At 40.8% G+C, this 16965-nt stretch overlaps 1 protein-coding gene across 2 annotated transcripts in view; it reads right to left on the bottom strand.

Annotated features, from left to right (window-relative positions):
* The window catches only part of DHRSX (dehydrogenase/reductase X-linked), a 255325-nt gene that overhangs the window by 178450 nt on the left and 59910 nt on the right, over positions 1-16965 (bottom strand). For both annotated transcript variants that reach the window (XM_019485425.2, XM_059720939.1), the window contains one exon: positions 6057-6125. In XM_019485425.2, the coding sequence (XP_019340970.1) occupies positions 6057-6125 (69 nt within the window). The remainder of the gene's footprint in view (positions 1-6056; positions 6126-16965) is intronic.

Here is a 16965-nt window from a genome sequence, read left to right as displayed (position 1 = left end):
GCAAGATGGACACTCTGTTTATTGATTTTTTTTCTTTTTTCTCTCTCTCCCCAAGTGGACTCTGGGGCCATGTGAGTCAGTTTAAGTTAATGAGAGAAATTAATGTGCTTGGTAAACTGAACCTTAAATTGATATAGAGGCACTTGAACTATTTATTTATAGAAGACTTGATTTACTTACGAGTGGATGGAATTAATGAACTGACATGGTGAGTCTGCGTGGACTAGTAGCCCATGAACTGATGCAGAATCATGTAAAAAAATTATTTTATTTGGAAAATTAATTTATCCATTACCTGAAGGACTTAATGAGTTCTTGGTGAACCTGGTACCTAAGGCACTCACATTGTGCTGACTACCTGGGACCCTCATATTGGGTGACAGGGTGTGCCACCCACCTGGAAATATAGTTGGCGTGTGGAAAGGGTGAAGGGGTGAAAACAACTACAGTATGTGCTGCTCACAAGGGCCACTATATATGACCAATGACCCTACCTTTAATGTACAAGATCAAGGCATGGCAGAAAAGTTGAGGGGTAAGCACAGTAAGCAAGACACATTAAGAGCAAAACTGCATGGCTCCAGGAATTGGCCCTCCAGGAACAAGAGTCCTCAAGCATTCCATGATGGTTTGTACTGGAACAACTGCTCATACTCTCCCAACATTTATTGTGACAACTAATTCAGATTAAAACATGATCCTAACACATGGAATATAAGCAGCATCGAATTGACTGGATTTTCATTTGAAAATGTACTATACGAGTGGTGTAGCTGTGTTGGTCCAGTGATTATGGAAGCAGCAAGTATGTGTTAAGGTCATCTCTTTTATTTGACCAACTATGTATTTGAGATAAAGTTAGACAAGTTATCAAATGCAAGACATTCTTCCTCAGGTTTCTCTGAAGCTGTGGCAGACAGAGAAAATAAAGACTTGCTCTATCACAGGTGAAGGATTTCTTATATTAGTAATAACCATCGATCAGCTAATGGGTCTCGGCCACACCAGAGAAGGACGGTACCTTCATCCATCCTTCAGATGGTGAGAGCTGCATGCAAGCATCTAACCTGGCTCCTCCTACAATTCTACAGGATGGCTAACGCTGTCAAGTGGTAGGACATGTACTCTGCTAAGTGTAGAGATCCCTATTGGCTGTATACAAGGAATGCAAGGGAGGGGAGAACATTCTTCACTCGTCCCTTACACTTACAAAATTGTCCGTATATTAATAGAAAGGTAATTTTATCAGGAGTAGGCATTTCCAATTTTAATGATGGGTAATCCCATAACTGTGAAGTACTTTGATAAATAACAGTCACCTATTCCACATACTTCCCTTCTACCCCGCCCCACAGCCTCCTCCACTGGCTCAAAGGGATATCCCTCAAGATTTCCTACTAATAAGAAAAAACATTTTCCTTCTCTTTTGGGATGTGACATTCAGGTGAGTAAATAAATAGCATTCATGCCAAACATTAAGAAGCTCCCAGTTTCCTAGTCCCAGTTCGTAGTCCCATTCCTAGAATGCTTGAAAGTTAAGTATGCAGAAGATTGCCAAGATAACCAACACTATCATCATGCAGTAGATAAATGCCTTAAATTGCAGTTTTTGACTGTTGACATACAGCCTTCTCCAGCTCATAATACTTATATGACTATTTCAAAGTAATAGCAAAGAAACAGTAGGCCAGGTTCACATGTGACAAATAGCAAAGTGGCTGGGTCAAATTCTACTCTCAAACTATGGAGTAACTCCACAGGCATCATGTAATCTATTCTACATTCATCCAAAAGTTTGAAAAAATCAATTACCAATGAAGCCCACTAACGACTGTGTCACATAGCCCTCTCTTGTACCTTGTCTATAAACAATGAGTCTCCTGCAACCTCATCCAGAGAGTCTTAGCTCCTCAGCCCAAGCCATAGAGAGAATTGTACTTTTAGCTCTGGACCCAAGTACAGTTTCTAGTATGTTGTGACAGTTGCTGTCTTGACCATCAACACAGATGGGGACTTCTTTCCAACAAGCTTATGTTCCTAAAAGATCAGTTGCTGAAGATTCTAGGCTTTCCTTAACTTCTTACATAATAAGTTCTTGGAGCATTTCTTTATATGCATTTCTATAGCACTCAAAGTAGAGCCTCACTGATTGTGGTTGATTGTGGGATATTGAAATTTTTTTTTTAAGAATAATTTCCATCCCTTATTTGGCAGTATAATCTGAATGTAAACCCCAGGAAGTATGACCGCCCTAAGTCAGCAGACAGACCACTCCAATGACTCAGATGCTGAGCATGTGTCTGCTGCCAGAGTAGCACAAAGCATATTGATTAATGTGTCTTAAAATATGCCATCAATCCAGAGGTACTATTCCCCCCTGCCCAGCTTTCAGACAGTAGTCCTGGCTTTTACAATAAGCTTTCACCAGACTACCCCAACATCTTTCAGCCAAATTAGGGAAGACTAGGCTTGATATTTTTGATATTTTTAAGTGGGGGGGATGGAACAGAACAGGGTTTTTACACACACACACACACACGCACGCACACACGCATGCACGCACGCACGTGTGTATAAAGAAGAGCAAACAAACCAAAAAGAAACCTATTTACATCACATACTTCCAATGAAATCCTGACCCAGCTGTAATCAGTGAAAGCTCTGCCATTCACCTCCGTGGGCCACAATTTTTCCCTTTCTGTTTATTATCCATCGCAAATATTATTCTCCCTTACCTCCCTCAATGCTTTTGTTTCAATGGTCCTATTTGGAAGGTTATGAAGACCTCATACTTCTAACCATTCACATGGAAATCTCATGAATACAGAGTGATTATTGTAACAAAGATGGATCCTACAGTAGGGCTAAAGGTTCTATTTCAGGTCACAATCCCCACACTAGATGTCACAAATGCCAAAGAAATTCAATTATAATGGCTGGTCTTGGACTTAAAGTTTGCCCAGCATACAACAAAAATGGGAATCACTATTCTAGGTCTATTTGTACAACATACAGTAGCTATAAATAAAAGTACTCCTCAATGTCACATTTTCAGAATTAAATACATAATTTTCCATATTCCAGACCAGTCAGGATCTAAAATTACTGAGGTCTCTTAAATCATTAGAGCTGAAATACAGGCCAAACTTTCTATGTATAAAAGTCAGACAGATATATCATCTTTAGATACAGTCTCAGCTTATTGTGTCAAAGTGTTCTACCAAATGTAGGTTGAAGGGTTTATCAGTCAAAATCAGAGTTTCATTTATGAAGTGACTTTTGATTAGAATGCCAGGAATTTCTACAATCACATACATGGGATAAATATGTATTCAAATTGGTACAAATCTACCTATAAAATTCAGTCAAAGTGATTTTGGTCTCTCTCACAAATGAAAATTGTAGTAAAAGGTTTAGAAAAAATGATAATTGCTCTAGCCATTTTATGATTCTTAAATTTTAATTTATGATGCTTTTAACTAATGTATATGAATTCAAATCTATGGGTAAATATTAACAGAAATCATAAAAATCAAATTTTAGTCATTGTTGTGCTAAAAATTACTTTAATTATTTCAAACAGCACAACAATGATTATTAAACAGGCACTAAATGGAATCAGATTTTAGCAGAAATTGCAAAGATCCTAAAGAGGGTGGAGTTCAATCATACTGCACGTGCCACTTTTTCCAAGAAATTGTATAGTGAAGTACTCTCAGTGAGTCATCACAAACCACTTTGAAAATACAAGGAACACCACCCAGTGGCTTCAGGACATAAAAGTAATGGATGCAACAACTTCCACAACAAAATCACAAACACAAATTGCACAAGGAACAGTTTGCAATATGCCTTTTCTCAGAAATAAAGCCAGAATCCTCTCTGACTTTCCTACTTGATCACTCATTTGGATGCTCCAAAAATCATATCACAAAAGTACTCCTGGAAGCTCCTTGGTGAAGCTGTTAGTTATTATTTCCAGATGTAAAAAAATCCAGTCTTCCTTTGCCTGAACAATACTTTCTGTCTGACTGCTTTAGGGTTTTCTTCATTACAGTTACCATACGCCTGGATTTTCTCAGACATGCCCACTTTTTGGGTCCTCCCACCTCTGTGCAGGTGTTTTTTTTAAACAAATGTTGGGGATTTTGCTCTGCTCAGCATCAAAGTTTTCCCTGGGACTTCCTGGCTTGCCCTAGCAAATTGCTGCTTGGGGGTGAAGGGAGCAGAGGGAGGGCAATTGGAGGTAGAGGGCATCACGTGTATCTGCTCGCACACACATACATGGCCGGCATGCAGCTAGGAAGGGTGGTAGGAGCATCCCCAGCAGCTGCATGCAGGTAAGTCTATGGGGGAGGGGAGGTTGGAGGGCCAGGGCTTGGGGAAGGTGTATGTGGAGGGGATGGGTGTGTGAGGGGGGTGGATGTTTGCTGGTTCTGGGGGAACCTGTCCAGGCTTCAGGGCTGCAGCATGGGGAGGTGGAGGAGGCACCTACCACTCCAGCAGGGGAAGGTGGCAGAGGGGCCCTTTGGGGGGCAGCAGGGAGCTGCATGGACCAGTCAGCAGCACTGGAGCTAGTACTCCTACTTGCAGAGGCGGGGCAGCTTAGAGATGCTCCAGTGCTGGGGGTAGAGGCAGGATGAGGGTCAGGAGTGAGGGGCACCAGAAGGCCTGGTGGGGCTGTGGCTCAGGAGTGAGAAGCAGAAGGGGTGGGGGGTGGTGACTGTGGGTTGGGAGCACAGGGAACAAGCAGTGCCAGAGGGCTGTGGGTGAGGGGCACCAGCATGGTCAGGGGAGGGGGGGGTGGGCAGGGTATTGTGGGTCAGGAATGAGGGGCAGCAGCAGGGCTGGGGGGGCTGTGGCTTGGGAGTGAGGGATAGGGGCAAGGCATGGGCATATCAGTGCCCCTCACCACAATCATATTATTCCCCCCAACCCCACCGCCAGACCGACAGGTGTCCTCTTTTGAAACTGGAAATATGGTTACCCTACCTTCATGATCAGAAGAACTTTGCTCCCAGTGCATGAAGGTTTAAAAACTGGAAAATTGCAACGTTAAAAATAAATAAATAAATAATACCCAACAAAAACAAAAAACCCTAAAAAAAAACAACCTGAAACTAGAAGTGTAATGAGCCAATGCTACCAGATTCTTAAAATGTCTTCATTCTTCTACCAGACTTTAAAAAATGCATCTATAGGTGCAATTTCAAGGATTCTGATGGATACAAATTATGCATTTTACACAGGATGAATTTATTAAGCTCCAAGCTTCCATATTTAGCCATTCAAGACATAATAGTAATGTTTTTTTCAGACATATCTAAGGGTGGTAAAAAAAACAGTTTTTCAGATCAAAGGTACCAATACTCTCCCAGTCTCAGACCCTAAACCATATGTTCTAGAGAAAAAAGCTGTTCCTTTTCACTCCTGGCAGTTTTGTTTATTTCTCTTGAAAGATTTCTTTTTTTTTGGCGGGGGGGGGGAAGTGAGGGGGGGAGGGGGGAGGGTTAATACCTTTCTAATGTATTTGAGCTCTAGTCCTGTGCCAACTGGAGTCTTCTACAGGACCCCATATGTTTAGAATCCCTTCTCTATTTTCTCCCACCCTTTTTCATTGGCCATTTCTTTCCGGGAAGGATTAATTTTAAAGTCCTGCAGTGAAAAACACAATTAATTGTCATCTTCCTTCCCTGAATTCAGAATGACTAGTGCCCGAATCCTTGGCCCACATATAAACCCTTACACACATATGTGACCGTCTGCAGCCAGCATGGGACTCAGCAAAACCTACAGCCAGCAGTATTTCAATGACCAAAGTAAGTATAAACGTAAACCTTTGCATAAAAATATCTTTGATTTCTCTTGAAAGACACTCAGACACAGTGAAGAAGGAAATCATTTCCCAAAACATCACACCTCCCAGAAATATGACCAATACACCCTCATTTTGTTTTCACATAAGTACTATGAAAAATGATTCATCTCTAATTCAGGAAGAAAACTGCCTTGCCATATAATCAGTAGGTGCTTTACAAATGCACACAGTACAGTACCTTTTTCATTCAAAGTTTCTTCTTTTATTTTCCTCACAGCTTCTTGGCCTTCATTTTCACAATTTCCAGCTGTCATAATCAAGAAAACACAAAATTAATAACACAATCAGACTGTGGAATACCCTGTCATTCCACTGTTAAAATTAACCATAACTGTAACACATCACAGCCAGCCATAAGCTAACAAAAAGTTGCAAGTGAAAAAGAATGATTCATTGGAATCACACTGGCAGTGGCTTAAAAAACACCATACAAAAAATACGTTGCTGTTCACATATGATCTGACTGTTTTATTTCATTTCATCTAGTAATTCCCTGAAAACAAGCAGCTGCACGCTTGAACAGCTGGACATACCTTTGTAAATTCAACTGAAACACATTTCATAGACTGATTCTGAGACGGACATAAACAAACAAGCTTGGACTGCTTGGCACTTCTTTTTTCCAAATGAAAGAGACCTGAAAATTTGGTAGAATTTTAGTAAACTTTCTATGATATCTGGCTCTGTGCATAGGCATGGTGTTTATTATCCTAAGGGGAAACTATGTTTGGATATTAAATATAAAGATAAGACTACACCTTCACATCATTAAGCTGGATTGTACAGGTTGCACTTAAATACCATTTTGTTGTCTGTCAGTTGATTTGCACTAGCATTGTCTCGAAGATGCAATCTATTGCTCTTGGGAAGTTTTAAACTTGACAAAGAAATTTACTGTTCTGTTTCTCCATCCAAAGATGCAACTTCTATAGCACCCAGAATGACATCCTACTCTAGTTAGATGCATATAATGAGGTCCTTAAAGAGTTTTGTAAATTCTATTCTCTCTTCCCTGCTTATGTGGGCTTTGCATAGATCTCTATATATAGTGACATGCTTGGAAGGGAAAAGACATTATTCCCACCCCCCTTCTTTCTTTCTTGTTGTTTATTGCATTAGCAGTGCATTATGTCCATTTTTCCTTGATTTATTTGTTCAATGATCCTTCTGGTTACTATGAAACAGAAGGTTCTCATGACATATCCAAAATCATAGCTAATTCTAGGGGCTCCCCAGCCAGTGCTGGAGGGTGGAGTGGGTAAATTGGAGCCCCCCCACTTCACCTCAGAGCAGAGAATAACCCCTTTCCTTGCCCCCTGCAGCTGGCCTCTGGCCCTGCCCTGCCCACACCCCAGAGCAGCAAGAAGAGGTGACCATGATGGGGGCAGAAGCCCCTGTCATGGTATCCTGGAGTACAATCCTCTTCCTGAGGGGTGAGGGGGGGGGCATGCTGTAGGCAGGGGGGCCGTGCTGTGGGGTGGGGAGAGCTACTGCAGACTGCATGGGGTGAGCGGCAGTCACGGCACTGGCAGGGCTTGGGGGGCTATGGCTCCCTCCTAGTCCTGGTGCCACCACTCACCCTATGCAATCCATGGCAACTCTGACCACTTGTTTGTGGTCCCGCTACCAGGAAGAGGGTCGCACTTCCTGGACACTTGATAGGGCCCTGGCCCCCTCGCCACTCCAATGGGCAGGGTCGGGGGCCTGACCAGAGGCCACCTGGCAGGGCCCTTAGGTGAGGGGGCAGGGAGGTGTGTTATTCCCCCCTTCTTCTGGCATCTGGCAGAGGGGACAGGAGGGGGTTATTCTGCCGCTTGTTCCACTCAAGCGGCAAGTGGCAGTGGTGGCAGTCAGGGCTCGCAGACCACAGCTGAGGTCCCCCAAAGCTGGTAGGGGTACAGGGTGGAATAATCCCTGTCTCTGCCCCTGGGGCCATGCCAGCCAGCATTTGGCTGTGCCCCAGCAGCAGTCAGTAAGGGGCTACACCCAGCAAACCCCAGATCAGGTCCATGCCAGTGGGACAGGGAGAGAATTAAACCCCCACCCTGGCCAGGTCACTCCAGGCTGCTGCCGGGGCTGGTCATGCCTCCCACCACTGGAACAGCCAGCAGAGAAATGCAGGTCCATGCCAGTGGACAGGGCGGGGGGGGGGGGGGAGTGGGAGAAGAATAAGCCTCTTCCCTGCCCCCTTCTGGGGGCCAGCATCTGGCCAGGCCCCAGCCCCTGCTTGTCTGCTCCAGCTAGGGAGCAGAAGGGTGGGCCCAGCCCTGCTCTGCTGGAGCAGAGAGCCCGGCGAGCATGCTGGAATGCTGGGGGAATCTGGTTTACCTTAAGCCAGGGAGGGGTCTGGGACAGAAGTTGCACAAACCGGTTTGAGCTCAATCAGTTAAGTCTAATTACTACATTCAAGCAGGTTTATCTCAAACCAGTTTCAGCCATTTTGAAACTGGTTTATGCGCACTGAACTTCTGTTCTGTTACAGGTTTAAACCAGTTTCTGATCACTTAAACCTGTTTATGTGCAACTTCTGTCCCTAGCCATAAGAGTTCACATTTTCACCCAGTTGGCCACTTTTGAAGCCATCTGCAGCAGTGCACTTGTGTTTGTTCACAGCTATAAACTGCTTTTTGTGGCCAAAATGAGTAAAAATTGTCACTTCTGTCCATATCCAGTGTTCCATACTATATCCCTTTGAGAAAGCACTTTTTATCTCAAGCGCCTCAAGACACTTTATACCAGATTTTATATGTTAACTTGTTGATTCAGGCACAGGGGAGAAACGTGATCACAGTAAGCCAGACCCACAGGGAAGCAGGATGAAGCATTCTGCAGAAGCTGCAGGTGTGCTTGGCCAAGTATAGGAAGTTATTGTACTTGCTTGACTGGAGACAAGAAGTCCTTGATTGCATGAAGGAAAATGATTCACTATGTTCTAAAAGCAGCTGGAAACATGCAACTTCACCATTTCAAATGTTAAGAGAGAAGGCAGGTTGCTTATAAACATCTACAAGTGTGTTGACCTATAACTAGCCGGCATAGATTATAAAAGATTATAAAAGGATTATAAAAAGAAAGAAACAGACTATTTCAGTATTTGGAGGATTTTTTATTTTCCCATCTAGGATTTCACAGAATATAAACTTCCAGCTTGGTTCTTGACCCTGGATATAGATGCAGCATCAACAAAGCCGAGTGAAACAGCCATATTTGTGGAACTCTGTACAAAGGAGCTATGGGCAAGAGAGAAACTTTCCTCATTGTTTCACCCTAAGTGATTTCCTACAGTGGAGGCTCAAAAATCAATGAGTCACAGTGCTGGATATAGCTGTGCTACAAACTGATTTCTGTAGAAATCCCTGTGAGGGTCTCATCTTTTCATTCAGCATTAGTCACACAGTGAATATGCTTATTAAAGCTTCCAGTCTCTTGACTAAATTCCCAATATGTTTGCTTAATTTGTTTTTAAAGGAACTTGCATGGGTTTTTTTTATTATTATTCTTCACATTATTTCACTGATACATTAATTTTTTTTTTATTAAAGTTAGTGCCTCCAAATTAATTCAGTTCATTCTGTTTTGCATATTGTTAATTTAAAATGATTGCAACAGAAGAGTTATTTTGCTGAACAGTCCCTTCAAATCTGTGCTCCCATATTAACTTGACAGGGTTTAAAAACCTGCTTCTGGAAGCTGAGTGTCATGAAACTTATAATTACCACAATCCAAGTTGTTTCTGTATTTCAATAACTCACAGCTTTTTAAATGATTTTTGTGAAAGACAATCCTTTAGAGACAAATAAAGGGATTGGATAAGGAACCAAATCCTTACAGAAAGTTCTAAACAATGTAAACACTTACTGTATCTTTTTTTATATACAAGTAAACTGCAGAGAGTTTACTTAAAGTGCTTCCTTGTGTATTATAAGAAGAAGGGTGGTAGGAACACAAAGATTAACTGCCACATCCCATTATGACTTCCCCTTTCTTCCCCAACCCTGTTTTCAGTGGTTTTACTATGACAAATTTGGTATACTATGACAGACCATTTGGTATAAAATTTACCATGCTACTTCTTTGCCTCAGGTTGAAGTTTTGGGGGTTGTTTTATTTTGAAAGTCTGAACAACAACCCCCCCGACCCAGTCATTTGACTGAACAAACCCTCCTCTCTTCCCCCAAGACTGAAATTCAGTATTTTAGTTTCTTAGACTATTTTTTCCTCAAGAGGTGGGGGGAACTGTAGCCTTTGCCTCTTGTTTAACCCCAAGAAAATTCTGTGAAAATATGACCAGGTTATAATGCCACAAAATAGTCATTCCTACTTGCTCCATTAATAGTCTTTCGAATATCCCATTTGCACTGAGAATATTCCTAACCCACAGCAAGTCCTATGAATAGTTTCCAAACTATTATGAAGGTTTACAGAAAAGAAAAGGTGCTCCCCCTGAAATACCCTTAAAAAATGTATTGTTGTGACAGCTAGACAATAAGTCCTTCCCTGGACTGTCTTCAGACCTACACCTAAAACTCATATTGATGAGGAACGGCTCATATTTCTATTTCAAAAGGTAGGACCCCTATAGTTCTCCTTCATTTAAAAGTGAGTTAACTAAGAACTAGAAAAGTCTTCTAAGGTCACTTTTGACAGAGTTGGGGATAGATCCACATATATGCAAATATCTTCCACTTAAACATGCTGCTACTTGGGCCTTGTCCATATTTTCTCATGCTCTGCCAAGGAGTGCTGCCATCAAGTACATTCAGCCTCATACCAGGTGCACTAAGTTCCAAAATGAGCCAACACAGCTACTTTAGGCTACAAATACATGTTGCCAAATGTAATCGACCAGCTGTGCAGCAATGTATCATGGCACAGCTGATCTGCTTTGATGGGTGAACACATCACACCCTGTCTTGCCCTCAGCAGCACAGGACAAGGGGCAACATGATCTCCCTGCTTCCCCAAACCCACAATGCAGCTCTGGGACAGCAGGATAAGTGGGTTTTCGCCACACAGCCAGCCCCAATGGAGAAGCGCTTTTCCCTGCTGAAGCAGGGTAAGTGAGGAGATCACAGAACGAACATAGCTACTTAAGGAATAGCATACATGGGCTGTTCTGTGCCTGAACATAGCTACTTAAGGAATAGCATAGACTGGGCTGTTCTGTGCCTTTTCTTATTTATTTCTTCTACTATGCCATATAACAATGAAATATATTCAGGTGAGATTAACTGAGAAATAATATTTTTCCAAAAATAAACTAGTCATGCAAATTGACAAAATAACTATGCAAAATAAAATATGATTTACATAAGATGAAAAATTATTTTTCTCAGAAAAATACTAAGGCTAATACCATAATAAGCAAACTTCTGAAAATAGTATGCAAGCTTTTAATTTAAAAGTCCTCCATTCATCATTCATATATACAACTCTTGTATGTCAAAACATTTGGTGCCTGACCCAAAGCTCACAGTCAATGAAAACTGACTGACTTGAATGGGCTTTGGATATGATTCTATGGTTGGATTTTTGCCATCTTGATTACATTAAACAGTACCTAACTGTGAAAGTCATTTCAATAATTTCAGTGGGACTTGTCACAAAGTTAAGCATGACTCAATTTGATTTGGAGTGACAGAATCTGCCCATAAGAAACCACAGCATCTGGTGAAGTGAGCTTCAGCTCATGAAAGATTGTGATATATAATTATATACATATATACACACCAACACATAAATTATACCCATATATTACAGACTGACTCTCTCTTTCTCTCTCTGGTTAGTGTATAAAGTACAAATTTTCCCTGCCTTCTACCTAAGAAATTCAACATTGTTGAATGAACATTTACATTGAATAAATGTATGCATTATCCATACTCCATATTCTAACATGTGCGCTTTAAAAAATATTTTTAAATTTATCTAAAACAGAAACTCTCTTCAAAGGGATAATTTTCAAACCATATTCACTATTTACCTATAGGTTTGACTGAGCCAGATGAAGATGAAAAGCATTTTCTAGCTAGCTTTGTGCTTCATAAATATAAGGGATTAATTATGTAAATTCCTAGAGAAATTGGTAACCAAAATTGAGAGAGAGACTTTCTTGCACCACAGGTAAAACAAGGGAAAATGCCTCAAGGTATTTAAAAGATATTTAATTCATGCCATATAAGCCTGTAATTGCCTAGGGGGAATTAATAAAAGAAATCCAATTATTCACCCAAGTAAGTAAAATTAAACTATTACTGACTACATACTTTAAAGAAACAAATGCAGAAAGAGTAAGTTCCTAAGAAGTATACTAGATAGATTTAAAATGACAGGAATCTGGCAGTGCAGAGAGGACATCCATTCATCTTGACACAAATTCTTAACAGGCATGTTTTTTGTATAAGTACTGCAGGGCTTCAGTGTGTGACTAGGAACAAAATACTAGAGCTGTCTAACAGCAGAACAACCCCTGATGGGGTGCATAATGTTTAAAACTCTCTATGGCAGAGGCAGGCAATTATTTCAGGTGGAGAACCACTTACCAAGTTTTGGCAAGTCATCAAGGACCGCATGGGTAGCCCTGCCCCTTGACAGGCCCCATGGGTAGCCCCACCCCCTAGTCGCCATCTTCGGACTGGAAGTTCCACCCTTTAAATCTTGACCTTTGCCACCAGAAGTCCCTCTCCTTGTATAGCACGAACTGAACTAATGTAGCTGATGTTAACATAAAGTGTAATAATTGTGAAATATAACCATGTTAGTCTTGTCCTGTAAGCAACTTGAAAACTCCATTTTGTATCCTTCTGCTTGACATAAGTGAATGAACTCTGCATAGCCTTTATGTATGTGTGTGGAAAAGGGTGAATGGTGAGAGAATGGCATAGAGACAGGAGAAGAAGATTTAACTGTTTATGTAAGCAACAAGGTGTCAGATGTGTAAATTATCAGCCAGTAACTAACTAACAAACGTATGAAGAATCCCTTTGAAGCTTGAGGGCACAAAGGAGATAACAGAAGAAGAAATGCTGCCATGTGGGCAGCAAAAACACTCCAAGGCTAAGATAAGCTTAAGACAAAAGAAGAACAACTGCAAAAACAGAAGTTGGGTATGGAAAAACCCCAAAGCACTGAAACAAAGGATTCCAATCTCTATAAAATAACATTTTGAAAATACCAAGCTGGGTGAGTCTCTTTCTCTACTGCTGTTTCATTGGAGCACAGATGCGTCTGTTCACCCCATTCCACCTGTTATCTTCAAATCTGCTATCTTCAAATGATCATCATCTGCTCAATAAGCCTGATTTGGCCACCCTGGGCTGATATTGAGCAACTGTTGCTGGTAATTATATCTGGTGTATGTGTGGATAAAATGGTTGTTTTTGTGTATGCATACGCCTGTGTATAATGATATGTATGATGATTTGTGTGTGTTTGTATGAATGATGTGCCCGAATCTCTATGTCTAACTTATGTAATCAATAAATGCAGCACCTTGCCTTATCCCCCCTTTATAAAGTCTCGCTCGTGATTTGAGCAATTGGCAATTTGAGTAACATTTTTGGTGGAGAATGTGGGCAGCGGTGAATAAGTTTCTATGTTGAGGTTATTGATCAGGTCTGTGTTATCTGTATAGTAAGTTTTGTCTGTATAGGTGTTTGTCTGTCTATCTGAAGGTGTACACACGGCCCAGTGGTAGAAGTGCCAGGTATAGTGGTCACAGGTTAGACCGACCATTTGGAAAAATAGAGGAATACTTGGATACTCGGACAAGTTGTTTGACTTGAAAAGCCCACCTGTGGGTTGTGGATAATTAGAAGCTCACTTTGTGGGTTATGGACTGCTAGGGTAGTCCAGACAGCCTATAGAGAGGGGTCCATTGTTTTGGTTTTGAGTTTTGTTTTTGGACTTGGTTATCTTGGCAATCGGACTTTTTGGCACGTTTTTACGGATTAGTATACTGGATTTGAGTATTAACAAATGGCAACTAACTTTAAGCAGTAAGAAAAATACAGGAGATGGAAGTTAAGATGTTCAAAAGAAAGACAGTAAAGAGTGAGGCAGATGTGAAAGATGTCAAAGATCCCTTGCCTACATATCTGCAAGATATGAGTCTTTTAAAACAAGTGTTGCAGTGATTTGGACATAGCCCATGGACAAAGCAGGCAGTAAAAGATGCCTATACCATTGCAGCTTAGTTTTACCACTGGCTCCCCCTGGGTCCTACTGCCCCTGGCTCCTATCATCTTTGACAGGCAGCCAGGTGTAGATAAATATTAATTTTCTAAATCTGTAGGGGCTTCACTGGCCAGACAGAATGGCCAAGTGGGCCAAATCTAGCCTGTGGGATGTATTTTGCCCACCCCTGCTCTATGGAAATAATCTAAGTCCTTCAAATGCTACCCCCAGGATCCCCTTTACCACCATAATTTCCAATATAAGGTATCTTGGCAGGGAGTGGGCGGGGGGTGGTCCTGTGTCACCCTATCCCAGAAGCTAGCATCCTCTTTCTTTCTCATCTCCATTCCAAATAGCAGCTTATCCCTCAATGCCATTGTAAGTTTAGTATTGGAGTGATGTTGTGGCTGTGAGGGCCCAGGAAATATGCAAGAGGCAAGGTATTTTAGGGGGAATACCTTTTACAGGACCAAATACAAGAGTAGGAGATGTTTTAGACAAACTTTCAAGCACAAGGCACTCTTCATCAGGTTTGTAAGGCTACCTGGTTGTACTATTCCTTCCAAGTTTGCCAAGTTAATTTTGGGAAATAGGAGGGGCTTGGCAGACCATTTTAAGGCACACAGGGCAGTAGAAGAGTCCTAGCCTATCATTCAGATTTGACAGGCAAGTGACAGGAGGCCTTCAATATGACCCCAGGCAACCATGCTACAGGAAGGGTGTTTCATAAACCCTAATGTACAACTGTGTTATGGACTATAGCTTGATATCACAGTAATAGACTCTGTATGTATATGATCTCTTTTAAAAGTTGCACAATGTAATTATTAGCTAACTTACCTTGCTGCTACAGAAAATGAAAGGTTTTAATTAGATGTTTTAATTAATGCACCTCTTAAGGGCAGCATCAGTAGATTTATCATCTTTATTGGCAATCAACTGGAGTAAACAGAGGAGTGGAGACCTTATAGGTACTGTTTCTCCAGGGATCCAAAACATCAGGTTTGCATTATAGGGATTATAGTGCCATGTGAGAGTATATATGATATTCTACAGCAGGTAACGTATGCCCAACAGATAATCCCTGCTCTAAAAGAGTTCTTAACCTAACACTGAGCAAGGTGTGGAAGACTTCCATGTGGGCTAGCATGAAAGGACAGGGAGGGTGCTTGATAATGTTTTGTGGGAGGCCCTTCTGTTTGCAGAAGAAGCCAGGACAAATACCTGCAAGGTCAGGAGTAAGTAATGTTGACAAATGAACAGTCATGAGAGAAATCTGAACACAGCAGAGTAATAAGGGTGGGAGTGTAAAAAGAGATTAGGGACAAGATATCAGCAGGGGTGGAGTTGTGTTTAACTTTGAAAGTGCAGATAAGAAGTTTTAACTTGACAGAAAAAAATGAATGCTTCACAAGAGCTCTTTCAAAGACTCTGGAGGGGAATTATATGGAGAATGTGATAAAAACTGAGATTGATAACATGCCTTGAAACAGAGGAGAATGATTTGTTTAACATTTTATTAAGGAATAGATTGATAACCAACTGCTGGATGTGATCTGATCTGTCTTGTAGCACAATAATCTACCTGAATAAAAAGTACTTTGAGAAAACAACACTAGTAGTTTCACACCTAGAGGTCTTTCTCCTATTTCAGATTCATCATCTACATTTCATATTGAGATTAAAAAAAAACAGAAAATAATCTCAGTGGCATGAGTCCAAGATCTGAGCGCTCCCTTGAAAGGTATAGCTAAGACTGGGGGAAAAAAAGGAAATCACTTACTGGAGAAAAAGAAACGTATTTATCTAGCTCTGAGTGTTTCAGCTGCCTGAGAGTTTAGATGAAAGAATATCACTCAAACTGATGCACTGAGATCCAGAACACATTTTGCAGTTGCTTCTTCTACTTCTACAACGATAACATGGAATTTGATCTGTTCTGTATAAATTGTGTTAACTAACACAAACTCCAATTTCTTTAGAAAATCTTACGTGCAGGAAAATACAATCTATCCTGTGTTCAGGCTTGCCATTTCAAGCTGTCTCCAAGCTGTCTCTAAATTTCAGCATGATCTAAAAAGCAAGATAACCTGGAAGAAAAGTGGTTTGAAACTGTGAATTTCCAATGGAATGAATGATCCAGTGTCCAGAGCTATACTACTATAGCATCAGAGGTTGAATAGTTAAACTAGTGGAATGGAAACATTTCTACATGCTTATAAATTTGAAACTTGAGCTGGAATGAAAATAGTAATAATACAATCTAAAATACATACTAACTGCTCTATTATAAAACAGCTTCTACCATAACTGATTCTAGTCATTCAGAGCTTTGTAATAATATATCCAGCATTTACAAGCACTGATAGAAAAATGCTTATATATCAGACAGAGAGAGAGAGAAAGTTGTGCCTTTGCCTCATTAAACTAGATTGTGCAGTTTAAAATTGATACCACTTGTATCAACTGCTTTGTCACAGAGTTGTCTCTAGGACACAATTTTTTGTTTTTGGTAAAATTGAATTTTCACAGTGGATTATCTCATTCAGTCTATTCACCCAAACATGTATACTTTCCCATAGCATCTAGAATGTCTAAGGGCTTCCTACCAAAGTTAGATGCATGTATTGAGGTCCATAAAAAAAAAAACAAAAACCTTATTCTATTCTCCCTTCCCTATGGGCTCTGTAGCTATTTTTATATGTAATAACATGCTTGGAAGGGGAAAAGCTCTTTTCCCTTCCCTTTATTTCTTTGTTGCTGTTCATTAGGCTAGGAATGCATTTTGTCCATTTGTCTTTATTTCTTCATTCATCCTTCTGTTTATGGTGGAAGAATTCTATTGAAACACAGGTTCTTTTGATGTGTCCAGTAATGTAATTAGACCTTCATTACTTTAATTTCTCTGGGAA

This window comes from Alligator mississippiensis, chromosome 1 (genome assembly GCF_030867095.1).
Source record: "Alligator mississippiensis isolate rAllMis1 chromosome 1, rAllMis1, whole genome shotgun sequence".
Lineage (NCBI taxonomy): Eukaryota > Metazoa > Chordata > Crocodylia > Alligatoridae > Alligator > Alligator mississippiensis.
The sequence above is the reverse complement of the archived record's forward strand: the minus strand, read 5'-3'. Positions and strand labels throughout refer to the sequence as shown.